General features: G+C 38.6%; 1 protein-coding gene across 3 annotated transcripts in view; it reads left to right on the forward strand.

The window, feature by feature from the left end:
- Window positions 1-21,000, forward strand: part of RBMS3 (RNA binding motif single stranded interacting protein 3) — a 1,058,437-nt gene that overhangs the window by 423,312 nt on the left and 614,125 nt on the right. For all 3 annotated transcript variants that reach the window (XM_058657125.1, XM_058657126.1, XM_058657127.1), the window contains exon 3: window positions 11,506-11,679. In XM_058657125.1, the coding sequence (XP_058513108.1) occupies window positions 11,506-11,679 (174 nt within the window). The remainder of the gene's footprint in view (window positions 1-11,505; window positions 11,680-21,000) is intronic.

Below are 21,000 nucleotides of genomic sequence, written 5' to 3' on the forward strand. Positions count from 1 at the left end.
ATATAAAGTGTAGTCCGGCCAATGCTGCGTCCTTTCTTTGTGCTTCCAGAAGACTATGACACAGTGCCTTACACATAAGAAGTTGACAATAAACACCTGCTGTTTAGCTAACTGATGACGTAGTATATATCAAATGCAGGATAATCTCCTACAGCATAAACAACAATAATGTTGGAGAGGTGTAACTTCTGACATCACTTTCTTGGAGAGGAGATGTGGGTCATTGCTGCTGCAGGCTTGTAGGCAACAGAACTCTTGCCAGGTGATGATTTTGCCTCTTGGCGCTAAGGTTCATCTGTTAGTCTAACCTTTACCCTCTGACGACCAGCATACTTTTGCATTCTGGGATGAGTTTCATGGCTGGTAGACAGCATATTATTTCCTTTAGAATAAGAATTTCCACTCATCTGTGCCCTTTGAAGTGGGAATTCAATAAGTGATTCTAATATTAGAATAAGCTAAAGGCAAACTACTCATGGTACTTTGCCTGTTTTGCAACATGGAAACTAATTTTATAGAATTTTCCACTAATAAGCCACTCCTATGTCTTTGGCCGATGGGAATTAATATTTTTGGATACTGGACCTAATTGAATTAGTTCATCACCTTAAACTTGTTCTAATAGCTTTGGTGAGAGCCTGTTTACCGCCTTCTCAGCTCAGTCCATTTACATGATTTTAGTTATTGATGACTTCTGAAACTCCTGCACAGAGCTTTTACAGAACTTCAGACCATAGTAATATCCAAAAACATCATGATTTGTGTTTGTGTTCAGCTGTCTGCCTCCCTTGCTAATTTATCTTTCTGAAGCAGGCTGTGTCTTTCTTTCTCATTGTTGTAGGCCCATCGTCTACACAATACTCACTTCATTGTAGGTCCTCATTAGACAGGTACTTAATGGGTAATTGGATATATGTGTGATGCATGCGACTTGCCATGTACCAGACAGGATGCTAGGTGCACAGACATGATTATTAACTCTTGCCTTAGCATCATTCATGTTCTGGCATTGAACTTCCTCTTAAAACAGATAAACTAGCTTACCTCTTGATGTTAAGCTATTAAAAGACTTATAGGAATAGTTTTCCATTAATCTTAATGTCATTTTTATAGGCTCATTTCATTGTGAGGAATCCGTCTATTCCAGTCTCAGTTACTCTGGGCCTATGAGACTGTCCTCTGGAGACATTCTAAGTGACTTTAACTTCCAACACACTCATGCGAGGACAATAGTGCGCTTGGGCTCATTGAATGTGCTCTGAGCCAGGAATTAGCTGTAAAGTGACTTGTAGTGTGGAAAAGAAAAATATGTGTTAGAATCAATTACTCAAATGGAAAGAAATTAGCCTTACCCGGCCGATGTTATTATTATTGCATTTTATTTTTTAATTAGGAAGGGAAAGAAAGGAGAAGAGAAAAGAGGAGAGAGGGGGAGACTGCAAGAAGGAAAAGGGAAGGGAGAAAAAGAAGAGGAAGAAAGTGCTTTTCAAAAATTCCAGTCCCCATGAGAGGTTCAGTGTTTCTATTAAAAACAATTAAAATTACTTTTCAATTCAATATTATGAGTTTAATGAACATAAGAACCCGTAGTATTATATAGTATTATATATATTCATCCTAATGGCAATCTCATGAAGTAGGCTGTATCATTAATTCAGCTTTACAGATAAGGAAACTGAGGCACAGAATGAGTAAAAGGCTTTATCCATATTGTAAAGCCTGGGATGAAAGAGAACCCACTTTGATTCCACCCTAGGTCACTATTCATTTCTCAGCTAAACATGTGAATGCAACAGAGAGCATTTGAAATGATCTGTTCTTTGCCACGGATGCCAGAAACCCAAACCTCTACTGACTCCAATAGAGGTCTTTGAATCACCGAGTAGCAGCTCCCTCTTTCCAGCAGAGTGCTGTGGGGACAGAGAGGTAAGGATTTAACCTGATTGGCCCAGGGCTGGTCTTCAGTGAGAAATACGATGGCACTCTGTGTTGGCAAGGCCCCCGCATAGGGAGAGTGTGTGTGTTTGGCGGGGAGTGCGGGGGACACATATAGCCTGGTATGGGCAATGTCCAATCTCAGGCTCCTTTTTGAAGTCCTGCAGCTCGAATATAACAAAACTAAGTGACAGAAAGCAGAGTGTGTTACAAAAAAATGAGCCTCTGATAAGTAAAGCTCATTCAGAGCCTTTATGCTTAAAACTCATACAACAAGCCATGCTGGGAATGTAAAGACAGTCACTGTGTCAGGATGACAAGCCTAACAACAACAAGATGGTGAAGAAGCAGATCTGCCGAGACCAAGCAAGAAACTCATCTTTGAGGAATGTCACAAAGATAAGACAGCGAATAAGAGGGCGTCTTTTTCTTTTGTGTTCCCCAGGGGCTCTGGGGTGGGAGAAGAACTTAAAACTTTCTGAGCATTTTCTTGTGCAGCCTCTTTCCTTTGAGTGTCATGATTTAGATCCCTTTAAAAAGGGTTTATTTGAAAGAAGTTTCTTATACCATAGGGGCAGTTTGTCTCTCTCTGTCTCAGGCCTTTGTAAAGGAACAAAGTAACCACTTGTCCCACACAGGGTGCAAAGATGGATGTGGTATGGGTTTTACTGTCCATTCAGGCTCTGTATTCAACTAGTTGTGAGTGAAGTCTTTAGAAGCCACACAGCAGGATTCCTTTGCTTGGGGCAGAGGGTGGGGAGGAATCTTTGAGAACTCTATTGAAACTGTAAGAGCTGTAGGGTAGAAACTGTTCCTTTTACACTTCCTCAGGAGCAGGAAGGGCAGTAAACATGCGCAGGAAGTCACTTAGCCTCTCTGTGAACTTCGAGTTGACATTTGCTGACCAGAACCTCCATTGTCAGTAGTTCAAAAGTGTATTACATGTGTAACCTCATGTTCTCACATGTGCACACATGTGTATGTATATTCTCATCCTCTCATGTTACCATGTTCATAACGAGTGCCTAAAAAATAAGCCATGGAGGAAAGGAAGAATAGCATAAAAATTACAGATTTGAGTCCCCTTTGCCATAATGTTTTTAATAGCAGAAACTATATATTTTATAGCTGTCTAAGCAAATATTGAACGATATGCTTGTTGGCTTTTTTGACACGTAGTGTTTTAGGCTAAGTGCTTAATCCGCAATTTCCTTGTTGATGCGCCATGTGTGGTTTAAGCCTTTAATGTTTACTTACATGATTTTGCTTTACATTTGAAAGAACTTAAAAATCACTGGATTCCTAACTGAAATTGCTAATTTTAAAAAGCCCGAAGGAAAGGCCAATGAACGTTTTAATAGTAGAAGATGATGGTGTAAGGCAAAAATGTAAGCATTCAGACATACCCATTCAGGAGAGGGTTAAGCTCCCACTTGACACACATATGGATCAGACTGCCTCATTCACATCTGGGTTGCTCTGATTCCAATCTAGCTTTCTGCTAAAGTTTGCATTGGCAATCAGGGGTTATGTGGTAAGCAGGGGCGATGACTTGAGTCCCTACCCACCTGCATGGGAGACCCACAAAGAGTTACAGGCTTCTGGCTTCAGCCCAGCAGAACTCCAGACATTGCAGGTGGGTATTTGAGCACTGAACTAGTAAATGCACAATTCTCTCTCTCTCTCTCTCTCTCTCTCTGATAAATGAAAATAGATACACTTAAAAATTAGCCACGTGATTGTTCAGAATAGAAAGCCACTGAGATTAGCGAAGAAAGTGAGCATCACCGGAATGGCAAGCACGATTTCTGTGAGATGTGTTTCAGACTTCAGAGGTGTGGGAAAGTCCTTGATTTCTCCCTCCATCTGGGCTACATGGTCTCTCAGCTCTGGTTCTTTCTGTACATCTGCTTCTTTCATTTTGCCCACTAAGTGGCCATTTAATTCTAATTTCTATTCAAAATCACCTAGACATAAAAGAAAAACTTAATAACTGGATACAGGGATAGATTATGGAAGGCAGGATCAGTGGTGCAGACAGGTGTGCATGAAACTGGAGCCAGAAGCCAGGAAACCATCCAGAAATGAAACATTCCCTCCCTCTCCTGTGAGCAGGATCAACTCTTGTCTGTTGCTGTCTGCTTTTTTTCTTTCCCTCCTTGCCTCCCCTGTGCTAACGCTATCCAGATGAATTTGATTTGTTGTTCCATTTGCACAACCAAATTCCAGTTGTTCTTATACACCATTTCTTAGTTCAAGTGTCCAATAGAGATTTATAATTTAGTGCACAACGATTCTGTATTTCCAAGAGAAGACATCTGATTGGCACACGTTGATCTGGGTGACTGTCTGGTTCAGTCAGACTCAAGTTGGGAAATCAATGGAAGAATCATGTCTCTATAAAGCTATGCTTCGGCAGAAGCTGCCGGAACACAAGGCAGCCTGCTTAGCCTGGGGAAACACTTCTACTGCAGTAATTATTATAGGACTATCTGCTCCTGTAACATTTTCTATATGATTTCATATCATTTATCAGAAAGGTTACAAATTCCCCTTAAGACTAACTTCATTATTAGAAGTCAGTGGAATATACTTAAAATAATTTTTGATGATTTTTCAAATCATGTTTTATTTTCTTCCTACAATATATATGCAATGGTAGAAACTGTGCAACTTCTTTTTCAAGAAAGACTTATTAATTTTTCTTCATTTAAAAGAGTAACAGATGCAGTTGAAAGGGGAGTAAAAAGACAGAGAGAAAGCAAAATGGATCTTTTGTCTGTTAGTTCATTGTCCAAATTGCCACAGCTGGCAGAGCTGGTCCAGGACCAAGGCAGGAGAGCAGAAATTCAACTGTCCTAAGGAGATGAACCATCTTCCACTGATTTCCCAGGTGCATGAGCCCAAAGCTTGATCAAAACTGAGCTACTGGCACTCTGATAGCAATGCTGGTAGCGCAAGCAGCCAGTTCATCTTGTGTGTCACAACACTGACCCATGAACAACTTTGAAGACACAAGGGTAGGGAGTTTATGGAATAACTGGTCTTGAGTTAACTGTAGTGCATTACAACGTGACACTTGTATTACCACCAGAAAAGATGGTTCTATTATGAAATGGTGAGTGGCTCACAACTACTGTGGTTTTGGATCACTGACTTTTTGTCTGTATTGATAGTAATACATACTTACAACGGCTTTTCTCCTAATCTCCCTTTCACAATGGGATATATGGCTCATTCCTGGGCTTTACTCTTAGAAAATAATCAGTGTTAGACCCATGATCAACTCTAGGTGTTTAATTCTCAGCTCTGTATTCTTACTAAATGTGTGTATCCTTGGGCAGGCTGTCTGAACTCTGTGTGTGCTAGTTTCATTGTCAATACAATGTGGATGCAACAGCCACATTACTAGAGCCAATGCATAGAAGACACACACCCGCAACTGTTCAGTTACTCTTGTTATTATGAGGTCTTCCATTGCACGGACTCCCTTTAGATAGTTGGTTTTAGTAACTGCATCACTTCTCCCATCATCATTCCTGACTCGTCTCTGATTTCAATGAAAACTCTGAGTACCTTGCACCTGACAGCATCTTATTTGACTTTGTCTGGCTGCTTCCTTCTTCTGCCTCAGGATCTTCTCTGATGCCAGGATTTCCAAATACAGCCTTGAAGTCCCCGTCATGAGTGTGCTTTCTAAGGCAGCCCTTAACTGGTGACAAATGTTCTAGACTTCTGTGTCTTTTGGATGTAGCTAGATAGCATTTTCCAAACTTCTCAAAGAGCTAAACAGAGTACAATGAAGTTTACTTGATAGCTTAGATCTCAGAAACACATTTCTGTTGGATTTTTATTTCATTGCTCAGTCTCTCTGTTTCTTAGTCCTGTTTGCTTTCTAGCATTACTTGTTCCCCACAGCATCCAAAATAAACAAATAACAGCAAGAAGCCCCTTCTTGATGCCTGCAATAGTTAGAGCTCAATGCAAAACAGAACTGTAGTAAATTATGTGGCAAAAAAGTTCATAGTTCCTGCCTGGATTTGAATCCGAACTCAACTGTTTAGTAGTCACAGGGTCCTAACTTTTCAAGTTATTTCATTCCTTCCTGCCAGCTTTAACTCTCTTACGATAATTGTAACAATCTCTCAATATTATTGCGAGGAATTATGTTAAATGTTCTTATAGTAGTGGTTATATTTTCTTCCTCGTTGCATTTTTTTCCCTATGGTGTAGTTTCTTTCTCTTCCATCATTTGTTTGCAAGTGCTATCTGAATTGCTAAAACAGTGAGGATTCTCTAGAGCTTTGCAATTTGTAGAAGCATGAGGAAGACCCAGAGAAGGACCCATTTTTGTACTGTACTCTGTTTTTTTTTTTACTTCAATAGTCTGAACCCTGATCTGTTGGCACACTCAAAATGCTGCTACTAGCTGTTGGTTAATCAAGCCTCTTTATCTAGACTCTTTGCTCTTCTATTTGGCTGCCTGCCTTCTGGCTGTGAGGTACTCCCTGGCATTACTTTCAGAAGACAGGCCAAGGATGGAAAAGATAGAACTCAGATTAGCCAATTGTGGAATCTAGAAAATTAGGATTTTTGGATCATTAGGCTGAAGTTTCTAAGCAATCTCTACACTGTGCTACAATGAAAAACTCAGAGTCAATCTTTTGCAATAGCAGCATATTTGTCTTTGATTGAAGTACAATTATGACTTAATAAAAAGCATAGATCTCAAGTGTTACATTTGATGAGTTTTGGCAAGTGTATGCATTCATGTAATGACCACCATACAGTTCAATCACCCTAGAAAAATTACCTTACTCTCCTTCCTGATTAATTCTCCATAAATCCCACAGCAACCACTATGTGATACATGTTGCTACATATATTTTTCTAATTGTGAACATAATGTAAATGGAATCAGCTCTATCTGTTCTTCCATTCATGTGTTATTTTGTTTGAAATGGTATTGAGATTCATCCATTAGACAGAGCATCAGAAGTTTGTTCTTTTTAGTAACCTAATGGGATTCTATTATGTGAAATTTTCGTAATTTTAAAAGTTCATTGTTTTGTTGATAGACATACATGTAACTTCCAACTTGGGATTATATGAACAAAGCCACCTTTCACATACCTATAAAAGATTTTCTTGTATACATTTTTAATCTCTTGTGTTAAAAAGACACTAAAGTGCAATTATTGTGTAATCAGATAAAATAATATCTAATTTTATAAAAACCACCAGAGTTCTTTCAAGTATTTGAATCATTTTACCTCGCCAAGACAGTAGGTGAGAATTTCAAGTTTTTAAGACATACCAACATTTATTCCTGTTATTTCTTTTAATTTTAACCATTCTAACAGATGTAACATTTTTGCGTAACAGTTTCCTGATGATCAATGATATTGTACACCTGTCTTGTGTGTAGTGACCGTCCCAATGTCTTGTTTGGTTATTTGCCCTTTCATGCCTTTCCTGAGAGTATTCTGAAGACCATTGATCAAGTGTTCATTCTTCTCTCCATTATTCAAATAGGAATATGAGTATCTGCAGCTTATAACATAAAAAGAGTTTCAGGGAGCCTTCTTTCAACAGCAGTTGATCTCTGCAATAGCTTCCCAACTCTTCTTCACATATATTTTAGTAGGGCAGGTCAACAGTGTCATGTGACACTCTCTTTGTGAAAATTCATGTAGGCAAGATAAGTGTCAAGGAATTAATTCTCCCAGGAGCGTAACTCAGACACAACATATCATAATTGAAGGTAGAATTCTCTAGAAATCACATGCATTATATGAAGTAACTTTAGAGCATATTTACACCGTCTCCCAGAGACCTCAAGTAGAATGAGTTTTACTTCTTCACAGGAATAATTAATTCAATGGTACAACCTGACTGGATCATTCTTTATCCTCACTTTAATTGTATTAATTTCTCTGAAATCAAGTCCAAAATGAGCTATGTTTACTTAACTTTTAATATTTTTTTATACTTCTAAGGAAACACAACGAAGGAATCTTTTTCAAAATACATGTATTGGAACAAACAAAAAAAGTACAGATGAAATTTAGTGATTTTTTTGCTGATGAAGTTATAATACAAATTTCCTGAGTTACCAGACAGTAAGAAGAGCAGAGTAATGTAGCAGAAAATCATTAATACCAGTGCCTAGCAGAGGCCAAGTTCCTGTAGGATGGTGGTCAAGGATGTTACAATAGGTTTTCCAGAAGTTGCTGAGTCTGGCAATGTCATTGCAGTTTGAACTGAGAAGAGATAAAGACATTCTAGGTTGTAGGTGGCTTTGGCAATGGAATAACCATACTAAACATATTAAAAATCTATAATAAAAATCTCACAAGATATGGCTCTGGAGATTATATGGAAAGGAGCCAAAAGTAAGCCTCTTAAATAAGATGCTGAAAAGTCTTTGTTAGCTCTTGAAAATGGTAGAGAGGCCCTGAACATTTTCTAGGGAACGTTAAGAAAAATCAGAAGTTTTTAGAAAGTCATTCTGGGAGCTCAAGCCAATTTTAAGCAGAAGGTTCTTTGAATTTTAATGGCTTTGATAAAAACAGATAAATCCTATAAATGTGTGGAGGTAACAGGAATGGATGAAAGGGACTTGAATTCAGGACTATGAAAAACATTCAGTAGACTTTGGAGACGCTGATATTGGAAGTTGGGCAGTAGATAAATGAGTTAAAGTTGTTTCAAACCTTCAAGATCATGGCTTTCAAAAGATAGTCATTACATACACAAACAAATTACATGGTGGGAGTGAAAATTTTTAGAGCAAAACAATTTGCTTATTTTAATACATAGTATTTCCAATGTCATTACCCTCTGTGATGATTGGTAGTCACACACCTGTAGCAAACATTGATTTTCAGATTTGGGTGCAGAATTCAGGGGAGTTTAGACTGTTAAATTCTGGGTGTTATCTGGTTAACTGTAATATTTAAAGCTTTGTCCAGGAATGTAACCACAAAGCAACATTGTTTTGTGTGGGTAAGCACTGTCAGACTTCAAAGGCCAAGAAACATGAAACATCTCAGAGATGTGTGAAAAGAATCCTCTGTCTTGACCTCAGTGGACTCTATGGAATCTAATTGGAAATCTGAGGTCCTTATTTGTCTATCTCTCTCTATCTTTATGTGTACATCCATACATGTGTATACCTGTATTTGTGTATATGCCTGGTACTGTATAAAATAACATAAAAATAACATAATCGTATGTGCACAGTATTTGAGCAACATTGGGTGGATGCTGTTAGAGCTTGAAAGCCTGGAACACAAGCAGGAGGTAGTAGGAATGGAACCAAGTAGGAAGTACAATCTGAGTTGGAATTTTACAAAAGAAGTGCAGAAGGATTTTTGGATTTTGGAAGTAAGAGCACTAAGAGTAAGTCATTGAGGAAAAGCAGATGCCACTCATAAGCACAGTTAGACTAGCAAGACTACAAGCTAATCTAACTGCCTAAGGGAAGAGACTTAGCAATGGACTAGAACAAGGGGCGATGGACGGTGCCGGACCCTGTCCTGGCAAGCACACACAAGAATCAGGTCTGGGATCACCTCAAACCAAGTTTCTTTGGAGATCTCTCCAACTGAACTGCTGATCTCAGAACCCCAACCATGAAGAGACTATGTCAGTCAGTGGATTCTGAATAGATTTCATCACGGTTGGAAAGGCGTGTTTGGCAGCAATTCAGAACTGTTGAACTATAAAGGCTGCTTGAACAGGAGCCTCGGAGCATGCCTCACATCGGGGACCTGGGATGGGTGGGAGGCTGGGAGGAGCTGCTCCCTTTGTTTCTCCCCTTACTCCAGATACAAGGGGGAAAATGATATTAATGTGGGAATAATAGTATTACCCACTTATCTGTAGCTCTTGACTCTTTGTACCCTAATCAACTAAGTAAAATTATTAAAAATAATAATAAAATTAAATTAAATTAAAAAAATAGTGGACTAGAAAAAGACCTAATATGAAAGTGGCTTTTTACAGAAGCGGGTAAGTTAGGGAAATCCACTGATCTTAGTGATCTCACATGCAGAATCAAGGAACTTTTGGGGTGAAGGAGAACTTTTAGGGTGAAGGAGAACTTTTGTAATGGACTCATCCATTATTTGAAGTGACTGCATATATGATACTGATTGCAGGGAGGTTTAAAGCATTTCTATACCTAGAATCAAGTTTCTACACTTTGAAACCAGCATAGCTACCTTGTTTTTGTTAAAGTCCACTACAATTTCTCATAGGATGCTCTAGGCCAGTGTGCACGCATTCGTTGCTATATTTGCACATTGCATTGATTTGTTGAACCACTGATTCATGTAACAGGATACATGGTAAGGGGGTTGACAGCAGACTGGAGTGGAGAAGGGTAAACAGCTAGATCATTTGGCAACCTTACCAGGCTGTGTTTTTCAGTTTATATATTTTATTAACTATATTATAAAGCACTGATTTGATTTTCCTCCCCCTTTCTGAATTTTGATGGTTGAGAGTGTTGGAGTTGCTGAGGTGCTTCCCTTCTTTAGGTTCTTCCAATTTACACAAAGTTGTCTTCAGAAAAGTTGTTACTCTGGGTATCTAATGATATCAGAATCTAGCTCAATGGGATACACAATCTGGGATAAAAGTTTCTTCCCCACCGAGTTCCCTGCAATAATGGCAATGTGATTAGCACATTTTTCCAGTGATTGAGTTGGCATGTATCCATAGATTTATAAATAGAATTTATTGTGAGACGTACTGTGCTACTGTACTAAGTGGCTATTGCAATTTGATGACAGAAAATGTTCTCTGAAAAGAAACTATTATATGTCTCACATGTCATGGCCATCTGAGGACAAAGGACAAAAGACACAGTAAGTTTTGTTTTCAGTGAATTCTATCCTATATACACCTGCAAACAACCAGATCTATTTAACACTGAGCAAATTGATATATTTTTTTAACTTCTGTTTTCAGTTATACTGCTAGAGCAGATTGGGGATAAATGTCAATTTCAAATCCTTCACCATTTTACTGCCTTTAGTATAATAGTGACCGGTTGGAACGTGTTCAGATTTCTGCTGATGTCTCCCCAGGATAGCAATTGACTCACGGAATTAGAAGACCATTTTGAGTCAAGCACCAATCTGTGCCTTAATCTAATCATCATAAGCTCGGAGTTTTATTTACTGTGTTCATCTGAGACAAATGGTGTGTTTTAAGGTGATGAAAGGACATTTATGTAATTGAAAATATCACCACTGCTGTCCCCACTAAAACCTATCATGTTTTTGAAGGGTAGAGTTGCACCTTGAATGAGGAAAAATGTTTTCAATATGACTGATTTCAACGTATCTTTGTGCTTTGTGATTGACTAAAAATTTCTAATAGTGAGTGAACGCTTCCAGCCAAAACGGAATTTAATGCTCCCATTTAAACCATCAGCCACCACCTTTAATCTGCTGAATCCTGTACCATGTTTATACATAAGAATGCATGCTGCTATGTTCAGCTGGCTAGAGTTTTATACAGAGCTGTCTTTACATTTCATTTCTTTCTTTTTGATAGTCTAGCTCGTCAGTGAGAGCCTACCAAACAAGTAAATCACGAGTGACCATGAGCCCTGGCTTCAGTTCCCAGTGGAACAGCACTCAACCAGCCTGGAATACATACTCCTTTCCAAGAGCAAGCTTGCACTACCAGTCCCATGCCAGCTACACATACTGTACTGGACACCCTGCTGTGAGTACCCTGGTTTTCCATATTTAATAAGTTGGATGCTATTTTGCTGGAACACTTGTGAATCTAGAGTCGGTATCTATAAGCCAGACTGCTGCTTTTTTTTGATTTCTGCAACTCATGTGTGTGTGTGTATCATAAGAACATGCTGCTCTTGGGTAATATAAATGAGCAAATAGGATTGTCTGAAGTATTTAAGTGTTTGTGGATCTCTGCTGAAAGTTGACGTCTCTTTAGAAGTTATTATGGGTCATAGATTGATAAATTTTCAGAATGAATCATCGGATTGATAAATTTTCAGAATGAATCATTGACTGCATATTTGTATCTCTCTGGTTTTTGGTAGTTTTCTTTTGGATATTGCCTATGAATTTAGTTTCTCTCTCCTTTATTTCTCTCTGTGTGTCTGTGTTTGTTCATGTTTTCATGTTGGGAGACAACATTCTGAAAAAGTGGCACTCATGAATCAATGCATTTAGGAAGCCTTTTTGATATGTTTATGCAGCTGTAAATATATAAGAATGTATTCATATTTTACTGTTACTACTGCACAGAACACTGTGATTATTGCCGTAGATAACTCAAAGAAAAGAGGAAATGGACACTTAATAGGGGAAAATTAACTCATGTGATTTGTGGACGTTTTAAGATATGATAGTTACTGCTGCCAATATGTTCTATGTTTCAAACCAGTCTTCACAAATGAAGATTTTTGGTTTATTGCAAATGACATTTAAACAGAACTCATGGAAGATGAGAGACTTCTTCAAGTGAATCATGAATTCATCTCATGGCAAGTACTTCAGCTGAAGTTCTTGTACATGTGAGTTTTCTCACCATTTTAAAGATCCATTGTGGTCTTCTGTGCTTCAGCTAGCCTATTTTTAATTGAAGATTATGAAATTATAGAGTTTCCAGGGTTTCTACGTTGAGAGAAGACAACTCAAACTATGTTGCAGAGTCACTTAAAGGAAGACTTAAGGAATTCACTCAAAATGTAAATTAGTATGACTTTGTTCAAAAGCAATTTGAAAGTAACTATCGACATTTCAATTGCATATACTTTTTGACTTAACAATTAAACTCTTGGCATTTAATTGGGCATGTACAAGGAGATATACATAAGGATGATGTTAGCAATAGTTTGGAAATTGGTTGGAAAAGATTTTAAACCGCCATGACTCATTTTTATGTATCCATCCTTTCATCAAATATTTAAACATTACTGACAGTTTATCATGTGCCAACATTCTTCTAAGTAAAAGAGACATGAGAGTGAACAATAGGACAATTTTTCTTGGTAGCAGCATGGGGTGGGAGTAGCTTTCAAGAAAAGGGCCAAGTGAGTAACTAGCATAAATAAACATAAATCGAGTGGCATGTTGCTCAAATACTGGGGTGTGCTGCAAGAAAGATGTTATGTGGTTTCATCATGTCAGGAACACTGTAAAGTGTACCTGCCCACCCCAAGGAGTGTAATTTCACTTGGCATGGCCTCTTGATGCTTACAGACACAGAAATCGTAAGAATGTGAGGCTCCTTGTGGCAGCACACAGCACACAGATTAACAGTGACCTCTTCTATGACACCGAGTATTGCATACTGTAGGCACTACTTGTGTAACCTTTGTGATGGGAACAGTTGGTTTGTTTATACCAGCATCACCATAGACATGTAAGTAATGTGTTACACCACAGTGGCTGGAGGACAGCTTCTGTATTATTGATGATAGGAATTTTTCAGCTCCGTAGTGATCCCTTGGAATTGCCATCCTATAAAGAATCCATTGCTGATTGAAGCATTGTTATGCAACACGTGGCTATAAACAAAAACAGAGAAAATATACGAGAGTGTTCAATCCTTTGTAGAGACATGAAGCAGGTTGCAGTGAGAGAATGACTAGATAGGTACTTGAGCTAAGTCTTCATTTGGCAAGTCGGTTTTTTAATGTTTTTTTTAATTACTTTATTTATTTTAAAGGCACAGTGACAGAGAGGAAGAGGAAGAGGGAAAGAGAGACAGAAAGAGGAGAAATCTTTCATTTACGGGTTCACGTTCCCAAATGGACACAGTGTCCACAGCTGGGACAGACAGAGCTCCATCTGGATCAACTATGTGGGTTGCAAGATCACAGGATAAGGAACTGAATTTAAAACGCAGGTGGTATTATCCAAGTTCCAGAGGAAATAGAGAGGTAACTACATAGAGCTCAGGAGGAAGAGAATTCCAAACAGAAAAAAAAAAAAAAAACCTTGTGAAGTACTTGAGGCAAGAATTGGATTGCAAGCTCACTTCATAGGGAGAAAGTCAGTGCACCTGGCATGAACAGAAGGCGATGAGATCAGAGAGAAAGTCAGGGCCAATGTACAAAGTACTTCCTAACCAGAATAAGCAATTTACATTTTATATAAGAGTGATGGGAAATCATTGGAGACTTTTAAACCAGGAAATCACACAATGTAAAAGTTAATTCTGTTTAGGATTCACTCAGTGAACAGGAGGGAGTATCTCTCATGGAAGAATAAGGAGGAAACCATAGCCGAACTAGAACAGCATTAAATACACATATATTCTCTCGACTGAAACAAAAGACTAAGTTTTTCTTGCATATTTTTCCTCCCATTTGATTTTAAAGTAATTGTGATTTACTTTCATAATAATTTAAAAACTGAGTGGCACGTATGATGCATACTTCTTATCCAAATGATGCATACTTCAAATCCAAATAATAAATGATCTCATTAATTTTCCCCATCATTATTTGTCAAACTAAAATGACTGATTATAATTAAAAGAATTATTTCAATTCATGTTCTTTTTTAAACATCTTATTTATTTATTTATCTGAAAGGCAGATTTGCATAGAGAAGGAGAGACAGAGAGAGAAAAAGGGAGAGCTCTTCCATCTGCTTGTTCACTTCCCAAATGGCTGCAGTGGCCAGAGCTGAGCTGATCCAGAGCCAGATCTAAGAGCTTTTGCTGTGTCTCCCACTGGGCGCAAAGTCCAAAGGCTTTCAGCCATCCTCTGCTACTTTCTCAGGCTATACTCAGAAAGTTAGTTTAGAAGTGGAGCATCTGGGGTTAGAACCAACGTCTCTATGCGATGCTGACCTTGCAAGATGGAGATTTAGCCTGTTAATCCACTATGCCGGCCCCTTGATTCATGTTCTCATTGGCCTCAAGGTCATCTAAGAATATCTGACATCTATAAAGCACTTAATATTTTCAAAGCTCTGAAGTTAGCACTTCCACATGCGTGGTTAAAAAATAAGGATTTTATTGTCTTAAAAATAGTCCTAGTAGGTAGATACTACTAACATTATCTTAAATGTCAGTGCAGAAAAATGAAGTACATTTTCTCAAGTCACACAGGGACTTGAGAAACAGTGAGAACTGAGAGTCAAAACTGGGTTGTCTACCTGCTATAGATATTTTTAGTCATTGTATGGAAGATACGGCCTTCTGTCATTGAATCTCTGGGCCTTAATTTTCATGCCAGGGACAATTACACCATGTGCTCCAGAAAGAACTGTTTTTAATCACTTAATTTAAATGTGCATATTCTTCCTGAGGGAAGTATTTACATTTATAGGATACCTGATTTTAGGCCTGGTGGTAGGAATGAGGAATAGGTGTTAGTCTGTCTTGGAAACCACTGGGTAAATTACAGGTTGTCTAGACACATTTTGTGCTTTCCAATCCAGCTCCTGACTCTTTTGTCACACTGATGAGAGTAAAATGAGTCAGATATGAAAAGGAAGAAGTGAAAGATTAGAAAATGTTCTAAGAAAAATGGCCATGGAGTTTTCAGTTCTGATTTCAAGGCTACTCTAAGGACCAATTTAAAAGCTACTTGACAGTCCTCCATTACTCGCACATTTAACCTTTCTTTTGAATTTTCTCCCTGCTCATGATCAGTTGGTGTTGCACATTGGGCTCTATCTAAGATCAGTGTTCATTTTTTTCTCTGCTGGTGCTTTGTAGAATATATTATCTCAAAGTCCTGGGAGGTTTAAAATAGGGAGAGTTTGAGAGCTGCGTTAGGATAACAAGATCCAAGCATCTCAACCTCCTCCAAGTCTTAATTTGGGTTTGTTTTGCAATATGACTAGAGAATTATTTGAAGCTCTGAAGTCTACATAACGTAGGATCCATAGAGGCTTTTTTATGGGTAAAGCCACAGAAACAAAACTGTTGTCTGAGCAAATTCTCAGTGAGTTGCGGGGGGAAATACAACTGAGTAAACTTTAGGAAAGCTATACATAATCCACTTGGCTTGTGACAGTCTAAATTGCCAATTTCATTCAAGATTTCCTATTCTTGCTAACTTCCTGGGATTACAAAGGTGTCAGCATATGTGATGGTTATGTAGTACATAAAACTGCCTCTCCACGGGCTCTCTTTTATGCACATTTCCCTGTTCCATACCATGAGTGTCTGAGCAATTAATATAAAATTATGAGCATTGTTAAATGTTGGAGTAATTTGTCTTCCACATGACCAAGTAAGTCTTTTCTTAGAGCTATTTTTTACTTTAAGGTTTATTTATTATGTTTATTGGAAAGTCAGAACTGTAGAGAAAAGGAGAGACAGAAAGAAAGATCTTCCATCTGCTGGTTCACTCCCCAAGTAGCCACAACGGCTAGAGCTGAGCTGATCCAGCAACCAGGAGCTTCTTTCGGGTCTCCCACATGGGCACAAGGTCCTGAAACTTTGGGCCATCCTGCTTTCCCAGTCACAGGCAAGAAACTGGATGGAACGTGGAGCAGCAGGGACACAAAGCAGCACCCATATGGCAAACACTTTAGGGGAGTACTTTAGCCACTAGAGCCACTAGGCTATCAGACTGGGCCCCATATCACCTTTTCTTTTCTTTTCTTTTCTTTTCTTTTCTTTTCTTTTCTTTTCTTTTCTTTTCTTTTCTTTTCTTTTCTAAGATTTATTTTTATTGGAAAGTCAGATATACAGAGAGGAAGATCTTCCGTCCGATGATTCACTCCCCAAGTGAGCACAACAGCAAGAGCTAAGGTGATCTGAAGCCAGGAGCCAGGAGGCTCTTCCAGGTCTCCTACACAGGTGCAGGGTCCCAAGTTCTTGGGCCATCCTCGACTGCTTTCCCAGGCCACAAGCAGGGAGCTGGATGGGAAGCAGGGCTGCTGGGATTAGAACTGGCGCCCATATGGGATGCTGGTGTGTGCAAGGTGAGAACTTTCGCCTCCAGGCTACAACACCAGAGCCCACATCACCTTTTTCTTATGTAGTCAGGTCTCTTCTTTACCTCTCTCTTAGAAGGACATTTGCATTTAAATGCTCACCCTGATCGTTTAGGGCAGTTTTACTCTCCAGCGGTCCCTAACTCAATCATGCCTGCAAAATTCCCTTTTTTAAAAAAAGACTTCTTTTTCATTAAAAAAGAATTGTTACATTCTATCAAATAGTTCATTAATATCTTCAGCCTGCCATACTCACAATCTCCAGCAATTTGGACAGCTAACTTACGAACCATTGTAAGTGTTGGGAGCTTCAGCTTTTCTCAGCTGAAAGAGAATAGGCAGGGCAAGGATACCTCATGGTAATTCATGAGGTGGGGCTAGAATTCACTTAAAAAACAAAAAGCTTCTAAGGGGGTCATATGAAAACGTGGGGCTGTGTTGCAAGAGGACTCTGTTTTTGTCACAGAGTAGATTTCCAGTCAGTTTCCTCCCTAGAAACTTGCTTGTAAGATACAGGAAAGACTGCCTTCCCTTGTGTTAGCTAGTCAGGTTAGGGTAGGGTTCTGGAAAGTCATCATGCCTTCCCACAGGGAAGACAGTTGCACTTTCTCCATGGCAACCGGCTAAGCCACCCAGGAGCCTTTGGAGCTGCTTGCAGCATCCCAGGGCTGCTTTCCCCTGTAGGAGCCCACGTGTCTGTGGACCGTTAGAGAAGCCCCTCCTCTAAATGAGGGACTCTGTCACTGGGCTCCAACGCCCAAGGTGGGAATCACCTCATTTGTAGTTTATGGTTTGAAATTGAAATGCTGGCACCTAGTGGTTAATTATTTTCCCTGGCTATCACAATGACTTTCATTTTATTTGTGGACATGTGTGGAAATATTTCAACACTTTAGCAACCAACATGACTGCACACTAGCTTAATTACAAGTCTATGCTGACTTTAGGAAGAGATGAAAAATTTCTCAAACAATAATGAAAACAGACAGTTTTCAGGGAAGTAATGACCCAATTGTTAACGTCTGTGCATTTTCTTCTATCAACTGATTACTGGATAAATCATCAGTATTCCAATAATATGGTTTTCTTGGTTTATGTTTATTTCCTAGCATAGTTGATAGCAGTACCATTGTGACTTTCAAAATGTTCCAATTTAAGAGATGTGCAATACAGTCTCCCTGCCATTGTCCTTAACAAAGAGACATATTGTGGGCCTAGCAGCTAAAGTCCCTGCCTTGAATGCACCAGGATTCCATACGGGCTTCCCATCCAGCTTCCTGCTTGTGACCTGGGAGAGCAGTTGGGACCCTGCACTTGATGGGAGACCCGGAAGAGGCTCCTGGCTCCTGGCTTTGTATTGGCTCAGGTCCAGTTGTTGTGGCTGCTTGGGAAGTAAGTCAGTGGACAAAACATCTTCCTCTCCTCCTCTCTGTATATCTGAGAGTATACAATAATAGTAATAGTAGTAATATTAGTATTACTAATAGTAATATTAGTATGACTAATACTAATATTAGTAATAATAATATTACAGACATAATGCCCATATGTTTCTTACTTTGGTCCATTTCCATGCAGTCTAAAAACATTGCAGTTGGGGGAGCGGAGCATCAGCAAAGAGATGCTTCATGTATGATTAATCATGCACCACAAACCAACAAAGCTTCCAGTCTTGCCCAGCCATGTCCATATCTTTGTGCTAAGGCTGAGCAAACATGTTATGATGGTCTGAAATATAGATCACTTACAATTAAACTTCTGTGTTTCTAGATAAAAATGGGAGAACGGAGTTGTAATTTTTTTTTCAAAATTATTGTTGAAATGTGTGAATAGAATTTGGTACCTACCAGTTAAAGGATGCTCTGTCCCAAACTTTTTTTCTCAACATGGAACTAGCTTTTAGAACTCAAGATTCTCATTGCTCCTCACCAAGCTCAGTTTCTCCAATGGTCTGGAGATTCAATAGTTACCATTCTTGTGTTACTTTCACGTTATCCCATATCCCAGGATATCAGCGCTGCCCAAAATATAATTAATAATTACCCCAGACAAAATAAGCAAAGCAGATAATAAGGCACTTTATCAGTTGGACTCTTATTTGCTGATTAAAATAGAATTTCCAGTGGCTTCCCAAGACTAGGGGTGTGTGTGTGTGTGTGTGTGTGTGTGTGTACCATCTTGATGGGCAGTGTGAATATAGAGGTACATGCTTGTATTTGCCAAAGATGGCTGCAGTGATTGCAATACCTTCTCCACATTGTGACACTATAATTCACAAACTCAAAATTGCTCTCTAAAGCCCTTTCCTTGAATTTGGCTAGCTTTTGAGGCTAACTTCTAATGGTTAGAATGTGGCAGAGGTAATGCAGTTTGGTTATAGCTAACTTCTGAATATCTCTCTCCCTCTCTCTCTCTCTCTCTGTTTCTCTTTCTCTCTCTCTCTCTCCGACAAAGCTACATGGAAATATTGTGTGTAGGAACTTTGAGCCATAACTTTGGCAGAGCCCAATTTTTGAGGAACCATGATTGTAAGTTTAGAGATCTCCAGCTGATTTCATTCTCTCATTGCCTAAATCATTTTTAGATTCTTGTGTCTTCTTTGCTAAGGCCGTAGCTGTGAGAGCAGTGCCCTCTCCAAACCACAAGGTCTTCAGAAACAGAGAGCATAACTACACCGCTATAATTTCTAACACTAAACTCGAGGGAGTTTATTTGCCGCTAACTGGACCAGTATAAATTTCCACATTTGGTGCAGGAGTGGATCAGCATCATTAAGGAGACGAGTTCCTTTCTATTTTTCCTTTCTGCTGCCTGCAGATAATATCACCTTTCCGTGGTGCTCGATAGATACTGTCCACAGCTGCAAACATTCGATTTTGTTAAAAATAGTGCTCCAAAAAAGCAAGACTTGGAGCTGGAAGCGTCACCTGGCATTTGTAACTACTTTTTAAATTCATTTTTTACTCAATAGATAGAGGCCATATGTACATAAAAGCCATATATACATAAAACTATACACAGACATATATATATATATATATATATATATATATATATATATATATATATATATATATATGCTTAACAAATAGAAGCCATGAAACCATAGGTCTACATGTAATATATATGCATATATTAAAGTAGTGCACAGCATGACTTTTTGAGATACGTAAACATTTGAAAGGGCTCAGTTAAGCTGATTAACATATATATTAAGTATCATTCTTTTGTGTGTGTTTGTGCAGTGAAACTGCTTGCCAATCTGCTTTCTTAGAAAGATTACAATATGTTGTCATGGGCTCTAGTTGCCAGATTTTTTAATAGCATTCTTGAATTTTGTCCCCCACTCTAACTGAAGGTTTATAACTCGCTCAACTTACCTCCCCAACCTCCAGCCCTTGCTGGCTACGTCCTGTTCTCTACTTTGGGGAATTCAGAACCTAGTTTATAACGTACACTCTTTTCCTCCTTTCTATTGCTGCTTTCAAAGTCCCCCATATCCTTGATTTAAGAAAAAGATATTTTATGGATTGCTTTTTAGAAAATATATCTGGAAACATTTAACATTTCTTTATGATTAAATGTCCCAATCCTATCTTCTAACCTACTTTTGTAGGTAAATTTGCAGCTTGTTATCAATATTTGTAATTATTTTGTAATACAGTGACACCCCAGAACTTCTTTCTCCCGGGTAAAAGAGAGAGGTTCTTGCTATTTGTGTATATCTCAGCATGATATTGTTTTCACTGAATCAGATTAGAGAGTTTCTATCTTATTGCACCTGGATATCAATATCTCTTCCAAAATTTATAATGTTTTCTCCTATTATTTCTTTATGTAAGCTTTTAACACTTTGTCCTTTGCTTCTGTATAAATTCTTGCAACATGAATGTTTACTATTTTCCTGCTGTTCCATAAATGTCATAATTTTCTTCAATCTATTTTCATTCTTTTTTCTCGAAGTCCACAGATTTTTTTTTCCTATCCTTGATACATTCTTCTATGGGTATCCTCCCTGCATTTGCAAGGAGTAGCCTGACTCTGAGTTAGACACACGGCCTGAATTTTCATAGGCTATCCTGGAACCTGGGTCTGCAGAGTGGTCTTTGAG

This window comes from Ochotona princeps, chromosome 30 (genome assembly GCF_030435755.1).
Source record: "Ochotona princeps isolate mOchPri1 chromosome 30, mOchPri1.hap1, whole genome shotgun sequence".
NCBI classification, from domain to species: Eukaryota; Metazoa; Chordata; class Mammalia; order Lagomorpha; family Ochotonidae; genus Ochotona; species Ochotona princeps.